The sequence below is a fragment of the Maniola jurtina genome, chromosome 8 (assembly GCF_905333055.1).
Source record: "Maniola jurtina chromosome 8, ilManJurt1.1, whole genome shotgun sequence".
Taxonomy (NCBI): domain Eukaryota; kingdom Metazoa; phylum Arthropoda; class Insecta; order Lepidoptera; family Nymphalidae; genus Maniola; species Maniola jurtina.
This window is the reverse complement of record NC_060036.1, coordinates 14348469-14368294: the sequence shown is the minus strand read 5'-3', so window position 1 is coordinate 14368294 and position 19826 is coordinate 14348469. Positions and strand designations below refer to the sequence as shown.

The 19826-nt window shown below is 35.2% G+C and overlaps 1 protein-coding gene across 4 annotated transcripts in view; it reads right to left on the bottom strand.

Annotated features, from left to right (window-relative positions):
• Nucleotides 1-17567, bottom strand: part of LOC123867576 (moesin/ezrin/radixin homolog 1) — a 74691-nt gene extending 57124 nt beyond the window's left edge. Inside the window, exons 1-3 of one of the 4 annotated variants that reach the window (XM_045909668.1) lie at nt 17438-17567; nt 17064-17097; nt 15145-15192 (exon numbers count right to left, since the gene is read on the bottom strand). In XM_045909668.1, the coding sequence (XP_045765624.1) occupies nt 15145-15192; nt 17064-17075 (60 nt within the window). In that variant the 5' untranslated portion in view covers nt 17076-17097; nt 17438-17567. Of the gene's footprint in view, nt 1-9386; nt 9554-15144; nt 15193-17063; nt 17098-17182; nt 17206-17437 lie in introns of those variants that run through there. The other 3 variants (XM_045909670.1, XM_045909671.1, XM_045909669.1) reach the window with 3 other exon arrangements.
• Between the last annotated feature and the right edge of the window lie 2259 nt (nt 17568-19826).

The window sequence follows — 19826 nt, the reverse complement described above, 5'->3', positions numbered from 1 at the left end:
CGGCATGTAAAAAAATATTATCTATGCATAAAACACTTTCAAAATAAATTAATTTTATGTTGTTTCAAATCACCCCCCGGACCACGGAAAGAGAGGGGGTTGCTACCCTCAATTTTTTCCCCTTGTCGCATGATTTTTGTACGGCGTTGCGGAATAATGGATTAGAGGCTGTATTGAAACAGTATGAAACTAGTGCCGTACAGAATTAAATGACCAAATTTACCCCGGAAATTGTCAGAAAATCAAAACATTTACTGACTTTGTGGCGCACCATTTTTTTACGGCACTGCGCGCTTTCTTATTATTTTTCATGGATCTATCGATGGTAAAAATGCCGTACAAAAATATATGACCAAAATGTACTCACTCTACCTGCACTTTTCAATTCTCACCAGCACTCTGTTGGACAGCTTACAAGTGACGGCATAGTGCTGAAACTTATTATTTTATGCTCTTATATCGTCCTGTATACGTCACCTGGTGGTTCATATGACCCACCCATTTTTAAAGATGGGCCTGTAGTCTAGTATACTGATCATGTATAAACAGATCCTGAGTAATTTAGTATACAAGATAAATCTACGACATCGTTTACCTACTAAAATTCAGCTGCTGAAAGTTATGCTGAAAGATGGTTTATTATTAGTTTATTATTCATTTTCGTTTTTGACAGCGATCGATCAGAAAAAGTTTAAGATATTTTAGCACTTTTGTGATTTCCGTTTATAATCTATTGCCTTCCGTGATAACTGTCTCCGTAGTAAGGGTCTTCTTTTTCTCTTTCTTTCTTCTTTGGGGCTGTGCAGAAGATCTTCAAATTTATTTCAATTCCCTGTATCACTTCGACCGTCTCTGATCATTTGTGATCGCTACCAATTCACCTAGGTAACCTAGTACCAAAGTTGTGATAATAATTAACATTGCAATTAGAATTGCACACACAGATCACAATTATTTTATTGTTGTTATTGGTTTAATTTGTGGTAATTTTCCTACAACAGCACATTTTTTGGTGTCTGTTTGTCGGCCGCAGTTGTATTTTTGATATTTTGTCAACACTGGCATTGGTCAAAGTCATTATCATTCTTTTCGAAACGTTTTCACCGATCATAATCGTAATATCTACTTATGTCTGCTGTGGCCGGTTAATAATGTAGTTAGTAAGTAGTTACAAATAGGTATAGTCGGTGTGTTTGAGCTGTGCACCTAAGTCTTAGCAAACAATAAAGATATGAGGGTGACATCATCGTATCTCGTGGCGTACTTGCTCTCGAGTTAGAACGAGAATTATGATTTGTTGAAATTACAGTCGACTTGTTAGATAGTTCTATAATATTTTTTTTTAGATATAGGCAAAGCAAGATATCAAAGTCTTGAGGAAAAGAAGGACCAAGAATTTTATTATTCTATTAAACAGGAAAGATGAATAAGACTACGAAACTTGTTGTTAAATGCTAATAAAATAATATATCTAAAGAAATAAAGGTTATTCAACAACTATCGATGAAGACAATTGATGTTCATGTAAACAAATTAGATAAATACGTTTAGTATATAAAAAGTTGAGCAAAAACCAATTGAATACTTGTAAAAAACAAAGTTAAATAATAAAATAACAAGTAATCAGTTACGTAACTGTTAAATTACTAGCGATAACATGTCACGAAAATATTAATCATCGTGATTGTTCACTTTCTTGAAACTGAAACGGTGAAAGTAAAGTATTAATTTCATGATGAGTTTTATTAGCTCACTCGATATTATATTTTCACGTCTTTCAATAAATATAATAATCATTGCAAACGAAAGGTACATGCAGTCTATCTCTGTAATTCGGTTTTGCAAATTTATAGTAGTAATGGTAGAGAGTGGCCGACATAGCTCAACGAATTAGCCAGCTGAAGTGCCACGTCTGCCGCAGAACCGATGGCCGCTGGGGCAGAAGTTTTCTGGAATGGAGACCGCGTATCAGCAACCGCAGTGTGGGACGATCTAAAACCCGCTGGACTGACGACCTTAAAGATAGCGGGAAGAGGATGGATGAGGAAGGCGAAGGATCATGCGTGGTGGCGCGCTCTTGAGAAGGCCTTATGTCCAGCAGTGAATGGAAACAGACTGATTGATTGATTGAATGGTAGAGATACAAAATAAGCATAAAATAAAACAGTTATTACAATATGGGTACAGAATGAGCGAATGAGATCTTCGGCCAGTACTGGGAGGCGAGGACATACAATGATGAAGATAAAAACAACAACAATTGTACAGCAAACACTGAAAATATTTACTTAATGAAGAGCGGAATAATTCAGCTATCTGCATGGCAACAACGGATTAGCATATTACGTAAACAGATGTACAGGGTACATCTCATAATGAAAAATTAGCGGCCATGAGAACAGTACGGCGATTTTCCATGGATATTATTGCAAATGAGGAGCCGTGGCACGAATACGACAGGAAGTCGGTAAAGCCACACGTAATGTTCAAGGCAATGTAATGTAACAATTAGTTTTGACACACTCTAGTGTCATGACCGAATAAACTTGGATAACCTTTTCCGAAATAATGGAAAAGATTCGCATAGAAGAAAGTGAAAACACTGATTACAGACGAGAACCAAATTACGCTCTATATGAATGAAGCCATCAAAACGTAAACGACCCGAAGATCGTAAAATGAAACTTTCTCGTTTGGAGCAAGAGAGACAAAACATCCAACATTTGGTCAATCAACAGTAGGCTGCTATACATTGCAGGACAGGTGTTAGAGCAGGTGCTCACGCCACGTGCTTGATTGACAGACGGGAACGCACCTTTAACCCCGATAGTTCTTTTATGGCGGCACATGATTTGAGGATTTGTTTCTTTTACTTATTGTTACTAACAGACGGAATATAATGCATACTTAATTTGATACATAGCAAAATGTGATGTCGCGTGGACTAAAGGATTTGCTACCTTAGGTTGCAAAAGGATTTATAATTTCAGTTACCAAGACTTTTATAAAATTTCTCGGTTACTTTTAATAGAATGTCAAAGCTCAAAAAACCATTTTATCATCCAATTTCCAAATCATTTCGTGCCTAAATCTTGACTTGTCTATGAACTTATGGACTTGCTCTTAAGCAACTAAATATGAGATCTACAGAGCGTCCTTTGCTCAGAAGTTCTAGAGTTGAAACGAGACAGATTTATCTACTCTGCATAAATCTGTCTCATTTTAACTGTCTTAAGTCTGAGCAATGTCAAAGTGCGCTCTGTAGATCTCAGCCAAAGATCGCTCTTGAAGAAAGTAACAAGTTGAAACGAGATGAAATAAGCCTATTTACCTTTATTCATTAAAATATTAAAATTAAGCAAAGAAAAGGAACTAGCCAAAGGTCTCCATAATTAGTATGAATATTATGAATTTAAATGACGGAATTTCACCAATTTTAATGATATAGTATTAAGCTTAATACATATGCAAGTAAATCCAAGAAACGCTAGCAAGCCGTTCAAGAAATCGAAGAAGAGTGTGAGTGAAACGAAGTGAAACGGAGCTACGGCCGTGGAGCATATCGACCGTCAAATAAATTCAAGTACAACGAGTAATGAATGAGCGCCCACCTCGGCTGTGGTAGCGTAACATCACACGAGGAATCTTTTCACTCGACTACGGCTAAGCCAAAAGGAAGGGTTATTATTTTAGCAGTCCATTCTCGGTCGCGCTAAGTTTGCACCTCGCTGGAATACGGAGCCTCTCCCACTTACCCGCTCACCTCCCCGCGGTCGTCTTGTCGCGTCAGAACGGTTCGCATACCGTACCTAAACGTCAGTGTGATGTAATCGACGCGAGGTGCAAAAGCTTAGCTTGACAGAGTAGTCGTAGCTTTAGTGTTAAGTTTACATAATTAATTATCACCACTATAATATTATCATCTTACAAATCTAACAATTCTGACCATGAAAAGGAGTAAATCGGACCTACACTCAATAAATGATTTTTAGTTTGAATATAAATACAGGTTTGTATTTATGTGTGTTCCACCGTAGCACTTAAACTACTGAATAGTGTTGAGATGAAAAATTGACGGAGTCAACAACAACTTAATTATAATCAACTAGAGGATGGATTTAGATTTTTATAGATCCCGTGGGAGCTCTTTGATTTTGCAGGATAAAAAGTAGCCTATGTCCGTCCCCGGTATATAAGCTAACCCTGTACCAAATTTCGTTAGAATCGGTTATACTGTTGGGCCTTGAAAAGGTAGCAGACAGGCAGATAGACAGACAGACACACTTTCGCATTTATAATAATAGTATGGATGAAGCGAGAATGACAGCAATCCGAAGTTTGACAACTAGTCAAATCAGCATCTTTTTATCAACCGTCAAAACACGCGCTTAGTATGGGACGTTACAATGATTTGACGTGCTTTTTTAGTTCAATCGATAATTTAATCACTGAGAAATAATTTGACATTGGCAAAAACCGTATTAGTTAACCCTTGAGTACTAGAGACTAGAGACCTTTTGATTTAAAACTTTTTAATCAGTTTCTTTCATGTCTCGACTGTTACAATGAGATGGCTAGTAGCCAAGGAGAATTGTGGGGTTTAGAAAATTTTAGGTATTAAGTATAATTATTATATGAGCTACACGGGTAGAGTATTTAAAGATACACATAAAGACAAACGCAAAGGAGTAAATGTCACAGTAATTATGTATGTGTGACGACATCATGCAAAGAAAGACAATATTTTTGCAGTGCTAAAGACAATATAAAATAGCATAACAATGGTGTCTGGTATTGTTATTTTTTACTTCAACTTCTCATGGTTTCCTTGACAACTAACGCTACATAAAATGTTCATGTGGAACATAAATGTAATCATAGTAATAAAACCATATATAAATAAGTCAGTTATTATCAAAAACAATTACTTTCTTACGTCAGCAGAATATTCTGTTTCTAGGCAAGAAATAATCACGACAAATACTTGGTTGAATTGAGTAAAGGTTGTAGATTGCGTGTATTGTAATTATGTTAATGTAAAGATGATGCAACAATAAACCAGATAAATTCTAAAAAAGAATTCATGGGAGAGAGGGAACCCTGTCATGATTGTGATTGTTGCATCGACAACATCAATCATCATCATCATTAATATGATATTTTATAATATCGATTAGTTTTTATGTAAACTGAAAAAAAAAAACAGATTTCGGAAGTATAAAATTCGACGAATAACTAAGATGATGCGTTCATGATTGTAGTAATGAAAAATATACATATATTTTTATAGACCTAGCCTTTTCACATGTTAATTGGGGTCGGCTCTCCTAACCATATTTCTCCAAGTTGTTCTCTTTTGGGTCGTCATTGTGTCTAATTGGGCTGTTTTAAGGTCGTTCAATACTACTGACATCTAGCTTTGTTGAGGTCTGCCCGTTGTCTGGGTCCAGCGCTAACATGTATTACGCTTCTGGTCATATTGTGATCCTCGGGTCTTCTCATGACATGACCATACCACCGCAGCCGTCTCTCTAAGGGTGAGATCTATAGAGCGCGCTCTGCCTTTGCTTAGACTTAAGACAGAGTTAAAACGAGACAGAGCTATATCTCTCACATAAATCTGTCTCGTTTTAACTCAATCTTAAGTCAGAGCAAAGTCAAAGTGCGCTTTATAGATTTCAGCCTAAGAGTTTGACTGCGATTGGTGCTACTTTAAAGGTGCCTAGAATATGCCTATTTTGTACCTTATCTAGTAAGGTGACTCCACCTGCCCATCTCAGCATTTTCATTTCAGTAAGGAAAATTACGTGTCAAAGTAATTATAACCACAAATAGCTCTTTTAAGGAAAACTGGCATAGTATAGGTGCGAATGAGTCTTATATTCAAAGAGCAGTCATCGTAACTAAATATAATGCTAACCAATTTAATTTATCCATTAAAGGAGTTAGTTGCAGTGCTTAGAAATGAAATGGGGACACAAGGTCAAGCTTTCCATGTGCAAACGGATACTCCTCAATAGTATCAAGAAATTGTGTGACATTGGTGATGATGAAAATATGAAACATGAATCAGCCTGAATAGGTTTAAAAGTTGTACATAGGCCGACACAATTTTACAGATTCTACATGGACTTACACGAGAAAAAAAATGAGCAGTAGGTACGGCTTTCATGTTTATGAGCTTCAAAAAACTGGAAATATAGCAAAAAAAAATATTCTAACATGATGAAAATACCGCTACCTCAAAAATACCTTAAATAAATGAGGCAAAGGTATTCTCAGATAAAATACTACAGATTTTAATGACAATAAAGATATGGGTACCTACTCAAAAGAAAAAAAAAGGTTTCTGTTGAAGACGATCCAACATTTTAATGAGATTAAAATATAAGATAGGGGCCGGCGGAAAAACGTTAATATCACCTGATAAGTTTTTTGCTTATGTGTTTTTGTTGAAACAAGCAGTGTTTCTAACAAGGAAGAACCTTGAAGATTCAGTTAGACAAGTGCTAAGTATGTAATCCTACTATTGTAAGCTAACTGATGCGCGCGACTTTGTCCGTATGATTTTAGATTTTAAAATCGCGTGGATACTCTTTGATTTTCCTGCATAAAAAGTAGCCTATGGCGCTGATTCTGTTGTCCTTTTCTCAAATTAGAGTATCTGAATTTTATTCTTTTTAATATTGCTAAAAAAAACGTAAAATGAATTTTACATTTAAAGACTCTAAATTTTAGGGCACACTACAAATTTAAAGTAAAGGCTCGCGACTGGCAGATAAAGTCCCGAGGTTTGACAGCTCTAAATTAAATTTGTAAGTGCCAAACTGAGTCTGTTCTTTTCATATTAAATTAGTAAGAAGAGGATGCAAATACTCTAGTACATATTTAGTTGTGCTCAGAATCAGTACCTATGTCACTCTCCCGGTCTTTAATCTATACCCATGCAAAAAATCACGTCAATCCATTGCTCCGTTGCAACGTGATCGAAAGAAAAACAAACAGACAAACACATTTTCGTATTTATTAAGTATAATTATTATTTGATGTTCATGCAATGTAGTATGGTAAAGGAATAATTATTCTATTATGGATAATGTTAAACATAATGTTGTTCTGGCGACTTAACTTTGTGATTTATGATTTTATCAGCGTCTAAAAATTAAAAATAACGAATTAATTTTAAATTATGAAGAGGTTTTTGAATAACCAGTTACCAGTCGTAATGGTGAGAACAAGAATAATATTGCTATGCACAAGTTAGTCATATTACAGGTTCACGCGAAATTGTGTCTGTCTGTCTGTTTCTTTTTCACAGTCCGTCAGTTTAACCAATTATGTCAAAATTCGGTACTAATTTTTTCCGAAAAATCAAAGACAACGTACGGGATTAAAAAAAAACTAAATCCACGCGGACGAAGTCTCAATTATATATAGGTTGTAAGTTGTAAGTAAACCTAACTTAAGTACTGGGAACTTGATCCGACGAAGATAAAAAAAGAAATATATGCAAACAGCTTCAGTCTTCGTGCTAACCTCAATTACTATGAAAAAACAATTTAATAAGCCTACAATATAGTTATTATTCATAATAATTAGCTTGTCAGCAGTTGTGATCGGCTAAGACGAAGCAATAGATTACGGATTAGATAATATTCACTATAATCACGGCGCTCGAACGTGGAATGTAGGTGATTTTACGAAATCCACTGATAAGTTCATAATGGAATTTACAACCGTAATAGTATTGCTATTATGTACCTCCTTGAGAAAAGATGCGATATGAACTGTAAATCAGTGACCAAGCCAAAAAAAAATCGGATTTATTGAAAAGCATTGTTTAGGAATCCCAAGGGGATAAAAATCAAACAAACATAGAATGTTATTTTCAAGATTTAAGATTCAAGAATCTTTATTTGCAGAAAGATTTTAGAGGGCTATAGCTTTGTGGGGTGGGGAAAAGAAAAATAAATTAAAAAAATGAGAAATACGAAACCAAAAAGATGGTAGCATGTGGGAGGGAACGGGCCAGAGAAGAAGAACATAAAGAAGACAAGAACATACCTATGGAGAAGTTAAAAGGAAGTAATATGATGATAATAATTACTGTCGTTGAGGATATGCTGAGTAATGCAAAAATAATAGATTTATTTTTAATGTTGGTCGAAGATTCTGTACTATACACGTATCGCTAATTATATTTTACAGACTGGTTTGCAAAAAATTTTGCTGCTTGGTAGTTGCTACCTTAATAATATCGAAAATAAAAGTACCAAGACCGAAAACGAAAGCCGCAGACGCATTAGCGAAACAGGAAAACTTTTCCGTCCCTTTCCCTTCCATCGCGAAGACAGGGATAGGGACAAAATGACGGTTAAAACCGTTCGCGAACAAAACAAATAATAAAACGTTTTAACCGAACCATCTTGATTCAGATTCCTCGTCTTGAGTTGACGTCGTCATGACATCATCGTCGCTTATGAATTTATTATGAACAAAATTCTAAGTAATATCTTGGTAATACTACTTAAATATTACTGTTGCTAGGTGAATTTAATCGTGCGAATTTTGCACGCCAATTTAGAATTCACTTCATGAAAACGTTTTGATGGCGGATCTGATTTGCATTTAGTTTAAAAAACCTTGGAGAAAATTCCACTTGTCTTTTTGGAAATGTCAGTATTAGTTCTTATTGTTAGATCCATTCTATTTTGGCCTATATTTATTTACCTTTTTATTATAATCTGTGATTATGGGTAATTTTTTTCTAAGGAAATTGTCTTCCTAACAAATGTCGACGGAGTGATAGCAAATCTCCAGATAGACCTAAAGAAATAGAATTATAAATGCAGGACCCGTTTATAATGAGCCCTTAAACTGAACTAAGGGTTTCTTAAGGTCCAGCATCAATGAGAAGCCACGAGCAGTTGCTATTATTTTGTTCCTCTGTCCCTATACAAAAGACTGAGTTATTTAATCCATATTTTGCTCCCTAGAAAGGTTTATAAGAACTTGTCTATCTATCTTACTAATATTTGCGAGGAAATCTACTGTAATATTATAAAGAGGAAAGATTTGTTTGCAAATCGAACTCTGATATTACTGAACCGATTTTAATAATTCTGTAAGGCTGTAATCTACTTATATAAAAGCTTGTAATATTATAAGATGATGACAGTGAATAGGAGCGAGACACAGGGAATTTAGAACACGCCACATCACGAAAGAAGATGCGTTACTTAAAATTTAGGTTTAGAGTGAAGTCGCGTGTAAAACTGACTTTAGGGTATATACGCGAAGGAGTAAGGATGTACAGGTCTTATATAATATCAGTGGTGCCGTTAGACTTTATCCTTTAGACAATTATGTAATAAAAACTTAAGTACCTGTTTACCGCCGGCAACCATCTTGCTGTTAAATCAAAAGTACTTGTAACACTGAGTGCAGAAGTCACGGTCACTGGCACAACACTAGGTACTGCTAGTATACTGGTACAAGACGCTACACCGCGTCTGCGGTACGCGGCGGTGAAGTTTGAACTGAACGGTCGTTTGGTTTCGCCGCGGGGATGCGCTTGCGAGTTACGGTGCGCTTGCGCAGGACGAAGGCTGACGCGCACCGGCACACCTGATATCCGACTACCATCTACAGACGATCCAACTTAGGCCGGCAGCAGGATTTTTCGTACGTGAGTGTTGAGTGCAAACTGTATATGTATAAGAAATAGTTTACAATCAAAATCATACCCAAAAACTACAGCTTCAAACTCCCGCCGGCAATAACTGCGTTGGTCACAAGTGACACAACATTGTTAGTTTTAATTCGGCGCAACTTGTCGAACGCTTCCTTTGAAAAGCGATTCTATAGGCGTGTTTGTTTGCTTTATTTGGAAATTAGTGCAACTGCACCTGCACGTATCGCGCATATGCTCACAAAAAAGCACCATCCCGCGCTCTGGTCGTTTAATTCTTTCACCAAAGGTTGTTCGTAAGAGATTGCTTTAACAATAAAGCCGCCTTTGCACCATCGTGCATAGCTTCTACTGTGTTTTCTGCGTAATATGTATGTGTTTGTTTATAAAGAAATCTAAAAAAAAGCAAACGAACACGGCTAAACAGGACTTACTGGAGTCACAGTTAACGAGAGTTAGGAAACTTGTAACAAAACGTTTGACGCTTGGTAAAACGACTAAAGTGTCTTTGATGTCACGTCACTCCTAGCCTAATGTTAGTTTTGTGTTACTTACTTTTTTAAAACAATTTAAGTACATTCAGGACACTTTTTTTGGGTGTGTATTCGGACACAGTTTGAACTTTGAAGTATTCGCAAATGCCAACTGTTCGCAGCCGACTTGTTGGCCTGTCTGTCGATGCCTTAACACACAAGTCGCACCTGCACGGTATTGTAACCTGTCTAATTATTGGCATAAAGATCAAAATCGGATGCAATAAATCCACCATAATAAAAGATCGGTAAAGTTTGTGTGCAATATAAAATAGCTTCTACAGATCACATCGAACGCGTAGCATGATTAAGGGGATTGTTTTTTTTTTCACTTTTCGATGGCAAATACGATTTCACCTGTTGATAGATGATCATATGAATGACTGGCTGATGCCCGCAACTTCTCCGCGCGGATTTAGATTTTAATAACTCCCTTAGGAACTCTTTGATTTTCCGGGATAAAAAGTAGCCGGTCACTCTCTAGGTCCTTAACAAATCCTTGCAAAAATCAGATCAATCCGTTGCTCCGTTGCGACGTGATTGAAGGACCTGTCATGTCAAAAATACGGTTCACCTTTGAAATAAAGAACTTCGAGCCTCAATAGCTCAACCGGTAAAGGAGTGGACTGATAACCGAAAGGTCGACGGTTCAAACCCCGCCCGTTGCACTATTGTCGTACCTACTCCTAGCACAAGTCTGACGCTTAATTGGAGAGGAAAGGGGAATATTAGTCATTTAACATGGCTAATATTCTTTTTTTTTTTTTTAAAAAAAAAGGACTAAAATCGTACAATTCTGACATGATATTTCACACATAGAGTAAAAATGGCGCGTGAGAAGACATTTTTGACGCATTATACCTTAACTTATCGCATCATTATTTACGGGCAAACAAAGACCGCCTACAGTTTAGCAGTTTTTTCACTCTACTTCTATATTGAATCGTGATCGAATCGATGACTAAATGTATTGTGTGGTGTCATAATATCACTTACTGTATGTCGTTGCAAAGTTTACACTATGTTTACAACAATACACGACTGGATCGTAACAGCCCGCTTCATCGAAGTCATAAATTAATGCTGTTTTCACAGATGACGGAAACAAAACAACGTTATCTGTGCGTGTCACCCTTTGCCTCTAACCCACCTCCTCACCGGAGTGAAGCCGGGTGAATGAATTTTGCTTAAGATACTAGATTTTTTAGTCAAAATTGCAAATCGACGTTTGGAATTAAGCCTATTTTTGGCAAAAGAAAACATATTTTTTACACAAGCTAAATAAATTAAAAAAAAATATGAAGTAAAGTGTTACATGAAGTTGTTAATTTTCCAACTGTCTAGTTTGTTATACAGTTTATTTACAAACGAAGTTGCCTCAAAATTTGCCCCAAAATAGAGGTTTTTCAAGGGCCATAACTTTTACAATTTTACTTGTTTTATGGCATAGATAATGGATAGATCAATCGATATATGACTTAGTTATAGATCTAGATCTAGAACAACAATTAGAAAAATAGAACACTTCTACATTTTATTAATATGGAAGTATGGATAGTATGGATAATCAGAGAATTTTTGACATAAGCAACATCCCTATTGCATTCGAGCGAAGCCAGAGCGGGTCAGCTAGTGTAGCAGGTAGCTACGATGTACACAAATGCAATGTCCGGCGAGTGCAGTGTCCACTAAGCAGATAACTCGCGGCCCACTTTCTAGCTTCCTTCCTACGACACCGCGCGCCCGATAATGCCTCACTTCCTATTGCACAACTCTACAAGGCCCTACAATCTACATCTACTTAGTTAAAAGACTATTTATTTCACCTAGGATTGCCAGGTGCCCCGTATTTTACAGGTTACCCCGTATTTCAGGGGTATATGATTTAATACAGAAGACAAGATACGGGGTACATAAAGCTCTTCCTTGTGCGGCAATGCGTGGACCAATACCCGCGTAACCGAAACCGACTCATACTCGTATTGATACTGGAAAGGCGGAATCACATGTTAAGTGTAATATTTAGCTAACATGCAAATATTTTTAAAGAGCTTAAAAGATGTTTCTTCAAACAGTAAGTAAGTATTAAAAAAATAATTATGTAAAACACTCTCCCGTAAAAAAAAAAATCTAAACCCCATATTTCTGATGATGGTAACCCGTGGCAACCCTAATTTTACCTTATTTTGCAATTCAAAAACTCACATATTTGTTATCAACTAGCTGATGCCCGCGACTTTCTTTGTCCGCGTGAATTTAGGTTTTTAAAAATCCCGTGGGAACTTTTTAATTTTCCGGGATAAAAATGTAGCCTACGTCACTCTCCAGGTCTTTACACCCCATGCAAAAATCACGTCGATACGTTGCTCCGTTTGACGTGATTGAAGGACAAACCAACAAACAAACACACTTTCGCAATTTAATATGGGTACTAGGGTAGTGATGCGAAAGTGTGTCTGTCTGTCTGTCTGTCAATCTGCTAGTTTTTCTCGTGCCATCTGTTAAACTGATTTTGATCAGGTATAAAGTTAATATACGTCTCGGGGACGAAAATGGGCCCTTTTTATCCCGGAAAATCATGTTCCCACGGGATTTTTAAACACCAGAATCTACGCGGACGAAGTCGCGGGCATCATCTAGTGCACCGTATTTTATCCACAAAATCTAATAAACTACCATATTCATTTAATTCTCAGAATCAACCAACATTTGGGAATGTTATTTTAGATTTAACTGATGCAAATAAATTGAGATTCAGCTTCAAAATAAGAAGTGAATTATCTTTGGGTTATAACATGATTTACTTGTTCACTGGATTATAGTCTTTGCGCACATAGAGATTAGATTTAGATTCGATTTTTTATTGCTTACATTCTTTAATGCCAAGGAGATAATATTGAAAGAATAAGTTGCTATAAACTAATCCTATCTATGGGTCGATAAGGCAATATAACATATGTAAAATCCTTTAAATAAAGTTTTGAATACAAAACCTTATTAAACATGTGAAGTATTTACCTTTTCACAACTTAACAACTGAACTGATCTTGATAAAATATAGCCGAGGAGAAAATTGCAGCCTAGTTAAGGACATGACATTTTATTCAAGGTAAACAGAGTTCCCACGTTAATTCTAAAAAACCCTAAATCCAAGTGGATGGAGTCGCTGGCAAAAGCTAGTAGTTGATAAATGAAGAGCGAAAAGTCCTATCTTTCACCAATACAACATGCAAATATCTTTGTTCAAGGTATAACAATGCGAATCTTTCTTTTTTCTTATGCAATAGAAAATACAATACATTAAACATTAGTTATGGGCAAAACAAAAAAAAAAGAATAATGTTGTTCATTGTTTGCATACAATGATCTAACTAATAAATAAAACTACAGAAACTAAACAATATAATAATATATATCACTTATGAAAATATCATTATGCCATCATTGTCACCTCGGCCTGCCACGCCTGGCGTTGATGGTTCTAGAGTCCAGAAAGAAGCAGATTTTGACCACAAGTCATCTGGCATATGGTACAAGTGACCTGCTCAGTCTCATTTTAGTAACGCGGCTGCAAGGCCAACGTCAGCTACTTGCGTTTAAGAACTTATAGCAGACGGATTCGCACACGAAAGGTCCGAAGGGTCCATACCATCCTACAAAAAAATTTCAATCCAGTATAATTTATTTAGTCATCAACTCAAATCTTTAATTTTTTGTGATGTAATCAAAAATTCACGGTTTTCGGATTTTTTTCCTTTACTTGTACTATAAGACATTACCACCTGCCCAACATGATTCCAGGTCAACAGGAAGTGCCCATAAGTTCGATGGATGGACAACACAGTAAAGTCTTTGTAAACCTGCATTTACAGCAAATAAATGATCCATTCAAGTGATCCTATAAGGGTTCTTTTTTTTGAGGTATGAAAGCTAGGAAACCATAAATCTAACCAATAACAAGGATGGCAATGGAGCAATGCATCAATCACAAGGGACAATCATAATAAGGGGCAAGGCCTTTGATTGCTGTGACATTGAAAATTTAACCATGCATGGAAAATGTGTGAGGAAAAATCATGATTTATTACACATTTTGATAGGTACAAAATAGTATAATGCGTCCAAACTAAGAATAGGAACGAATTTCTGCCATATTGTGACATATGAATGGGAAATATGTATATATTTTGATTTTAAAGTATTGTCAATACATAGATAGATCCCGATTATGGTTGAGATTTATAGAGCACACTTTACTTTGCTTCCATTTAACCCAAGTATAACTTGCATATCTTCAAGGCAAGAGTGAAGAGACAGCTTCGAGGCAAGCATACTCAAATATACATCATCATTGCTCTGTTTCTTGGGCATGATTGTCGTCAAGGGCAAGCCTATCACAATACAAAAAGACACTGTTAAAACGAGACAGCCTTAGATATTTGGTAGTCTGTCTTGTTTAAGCTGAAACTTAAGAGATAGCAAAGTCAAAGACCACTTCTATAAATCTCAGCCTAATAAAGGATTTTTCAGTTATTATTCCGCTCATTTTAAGTACTAAATAAGTGAGGCGTAGCAAGCTAAGTCTCTAAGAAAAAGTTGGGCTTACATCAACTGAATATTATGTGAGTACAGCTGTTATATAGTGTAATGAAAATAACTCAGGACATTTCAAACATCAAAATTATTCCACCCACGCGAAACAGGATGGGTCAAGTAATATGTAATAATCGCAAATTCAGTAGAAAAAGAGGAAGTGGAATGGTTTTTTAACAGATAACTACCAGTATATTTTGAAGGTCTGTGCACAACTGAATTATAGCCAATGTGTAACTAAAGTTAGCACTTAGCATACAGCATACAAAAACTAACTAACAGAGGAGTATCACACTTTAACACTTCACCCTAAAAACCTTCACTAACCACATCATCCCCACCAGGTATTATCATTTTAGTTATATACTCAAGTATCTGAAAAATAAATATAACAATGAGCATTTGGGTAAAATTAAATACTTAATGGATTCTTAACTATCAGGTACTTAATATTAAAAATATTAAAATCTGTGTTCAATGTAAAACATGGACAGTTTCATGATATGATTTGTGATATTTGTTTTGTATGTGTGTAACTTGTGCAAAACACAAAATGTGAATGCAAGGAATGATTGTAGAAGTCCCTACAACATTGAGACCTATGTCCAGCAATGGATGTCCATAGGTTGACGATGATGATGATAAAATAACTGAAATTTTATAACTTAAAACTTATTTTTTTCATATATAATAAAAATATTGGACAAAAACTAAGATTTTTCAATACAAATTACTTAGTTAAATCCATCCTATACGAATTTAAATTATGAATAAAACTGTACTGTTATGACTAACTATAAAAGTAGAGATACCAACATACTTTCGGAAGAAAAATTGATAAGGAGTTGTCTTATCTTGTACACTTTTAAAATTGATAACTCATCACAACTCTTTGATGGTATGACACTTTTATCAAGACGTTATAACTTGTTAACCAAACACTTTTACTTTTCCTCACCATCCATGTACAAACAAGTTTATATAAAAGTGATTTTACCAAGAAAGTAAAGAAAGTATATGCCTTTAAATAGATTTACAGGATGTAAGATAAATAAAAATAACTTTTTTTCTTATTTTGCTTTATAGCTTAGCAGTTGATGCCTGCGATTTTGTCCATGTAGATTAAAGATCCAAGGGAATTCTTCAATTTCATGGACAAAAGTAAACTTAGATATCTGTACATACTACAAGCTATCTCTATTACAAATAGACGATAACTGCAATTTCATCTGATTTATCAATTTAGGTCTTTTAAGAGTTTCCTGCCAACTCTTTAAACAACCAAAAAAATAGCCATGTCAATCTTTGGGATGCAAATTTGACAAAATTGGTAAGACAGATGGGCTGTAAAAAGCTTGTAAAGAGACAGACACATTCATATTTATAATATGAGTATGGATTAAATGAACTTCGCTAATGTCACATGAAATGGAAGAGCCCAAGATTATGAAATAATGACAACACGATAAAGATTACATCTGCTAACTTACATTGTTCAATTCCAAAAACACTTTAACTTGAAATTAAGACCTTTATACTGACTTATAAAAATTTATACACCATTGATACATGTGTGATATATATTGAATGTGTTATACTTAATGTGTATTACTTAAGCTATGTATTAAGTAGTGTAAATTTTTATCAGCGCCACTATTAAAGTCTTGAATAAATAAAGCAAATTAAGTAATAAGTTAAAACAATTAGTTTAGAATACTGTGTGGTGATAAGGTGGGCTTGAAAGTTGGTTATTTAGGATTTTTGTTGGACTGAACTAGCATTATATGATCAAACTGAATATAAATTAAGTAATTATGAAATCACCTGCTATTATGAAGAAAAGAGTACTTAAATGAAGTCATTTAGAAGATTTTTGCAAGAAAGTTTTGTTATTTTATACATAATCATTATAGCATGCATTTTTAATAATTCTTTGCAAATTGCTCTGCCACATGCATCTTTTGTAAATTACCAATAAAGCCCTACCCATATAAACTGCAGAATGCAACAAAGTTGTACCATTCACAATATTTACTTTCATTCACCCAAGTAAGAGCTAGGCAACACTTATTCAATGATTTAACATGCTGTCTGATCACATTGCGATGGTGAAATCACTAAAAACACGCACCGAACGATTACATTCTGACTACAAAATTGTACGTAATACGCCAAACGAGATCTGCACTGACTTGAACAAACACAAACTTCTATAAGTTGATAACAAGTTTTATGATTTAACTTACCGATTTCGGCATGTTTGCTGCTTAGGATATCAATCTGAAACGAGAAATCGGCCATGTAAGAGACGATTAGACATCATATGAATAATCTAGCTTGAGGAAAGCGGGTAACAAGTACCTACTGTGTTAGGTCGGTACCGCGTGACATTTTGTGACTGAATCCACTAATATTAGCGTACAAAATCTTCAGTTTCAGTAATTTACAGGCAGTCTTTATGTTTTCTCACTAAATAGATACAAACGGTCGACTGTAAATATGTAGGTAGTCACCGGCGGAGTATGGAGATTATGCTACGTGCTGCGAGACCACCAGGGGTCACGTATAGGTCCGAAACGAGGGGTCATGGACAAAAATCTAGTTCGCTGATAAAACTTACCCAGTAAATAGAATAGTATCACCTAATTATCCACATAAGTAGCACAACACACATGAAGAAAGCACACACCCAAAAGAGCCACAAAAATATCGCGACGTGATGTGACAACTGACTGCGTGACGTGGTAAACGGTGCTACTATACCAAAAAATTTGAAATCCTACAATTAGTAGAACAGTTTTGCCAATATAATATTATAAAATGTGGTAGAAATAATTATTGTTGCTATGTGACATACAGTGAAACTGGGTAAGTTTAGAAAAACAGTCCGACAAGGGTCTTTTGGCACTTGAATGACATTGACATTTGACAAGGGGGCGTAGTTGTAACACAAGAGCTAAAAGCAAATAAAATCTCAAGTTTAGGGAATATATTGAAAATGTCATTGTTAAAAATCGAGTTCATTTTGTCTTATTTTAACTGAAAGAAAAAATTGGGAAAGCCGTCCTAATTCCACATCGAAAAAGAATCATAAAAATCATTTTCAATTATAGGCCATGGACTTGCAAGTTGAAACCCATCATGTATATTTGCTCAAATACTATATTTACCTATTGCGAAATATAGCTATAAGATGCAGACACATATTTTATGCTGTATTTATTATCAGGATATTTCGTGAGGTTATGTGTAAAGATGTGTATATGGAATGATTGAATATTAAAAAAAAGGTAATTTCAGATTTTTTACAATGCAACACCAAGTATAAGAGGACAGCGACGGGACAGCGGGACAGCGTGACACCAAACAAGATGGCGGTGTTAGTTTCGATTTTGGCCACGCGCCAAAAGAGCCTTGTGGTACTTGTCATTAGACATTTTGGCTATCAGTTTGGCTACCTTGTTCGTCAACGAGCTACATATCATGTGGCAAAGCTATTTTTGTATTTAAAGTTACCCAGTCTATTGGACGACAAGGTTCTTTTGGCACTTGACTGAGGGTGCAGTTGTCGGTTTATGCCATAGAGATATTACTTTATGCTGACACAGCGAACCTTGCAGCGAACTATCATCAAGTGACGAGCTATGCATTCAGAGACATCCATGATAATTTTATGGAACGTTCGCTGGAAAGTTTCTCATTGCCTTTGTCAATGTACGTCTTGCCATGAGACAAAATAAAAGGTAAAATTAATGGTAACAATGGGTATTTATGTGAAATAGCCCATAGAAAAGAAAGTAAATGTGTATGCATATCTTGGTGACATTTCCATATTATGAGGAAAAATAAAAATCATGAAAAGTGTAAAAAAAATATTTAATTGTGCAGGTAAATAAATTATAATATTATCCATACATATTTAATCTTTTATGAAGCACAATTAAAATTCTTATTAAAATTAACCTATTATTAATATTTAATTTAATCCATATTATTCTGAATTTCAGTATTAAAAATGTTTTTATATTATCACCGTTTCTATATTATATCCAAATATTATAAATGCACAACGCAAATTAAATTAATTGTCAAAGTTACAGATATACAAACTTTGTATTTCCAATTTTGGAAATTATGTATCAAAAGTTTGTACTGTTAATAAGCATTCTTACATCCAGACAAGCTCACATTTTTTTCTTACAACTAGTTTTTTTGTTAACTTAAAAGTACATACAAAACTTATCATACGAAAAGCTGAAACATCCATGGCACGGTAATATTATCTATACAGTATTCTAACTCGGCCGTTTCTTTGAAATAAATACCTACAGCTGCGCGGTACGTAAACATGCGGTAGGGCTGCCCGCCTCCAGTAGTTTAATTACATTTGCCTACTTTGTGTTTCCATCTAGTTTTGTGATTGTAAATATACTTTTTTTTATATAAACAAATAAAATACTTTGTGAATTGCATAGGAAATGTTCAATAAAAATGCGTGTTGTTTTTTGATTGGTAGATTTAATTAAAAAACCATGTTTATATTTGCGCCTCGACTGAGACGTAGGAAATTAAACGAACGTTACGAATTATTAAATTTTAAAGTTTAAAAAATCCGCATCCCTATAAAGCTTTTAATCAAAAATTGTTTTGGGAAACATGGGCAAGATAGAGAAAAAGGAATAAATATCTTTTACTTGGTTATAGACACCTGCAGCTACTTTACAATTTATATATTTGGTTTTAAATGAAGTTTGGAACATTTTCTCCATTTTTTGTATATATTCCACAAAATCATCGCTGGGTACAATCAAAAAAGTTTGCGAATTAATCTTATTGTAGTCCCGGTACCTTAAATACCGACATTCTGAGCTGAAATTGTGGCTTCTTTGATCGGGTTTCACATACAACGAAAAAATCGCGCGGTTATTGTTAGAAAAACAAAACACCGCCCGTTCGTCACTGCGGCACAGTCGCGACTGTCTGCATGTCGAACGCCTGCCGACATCGAG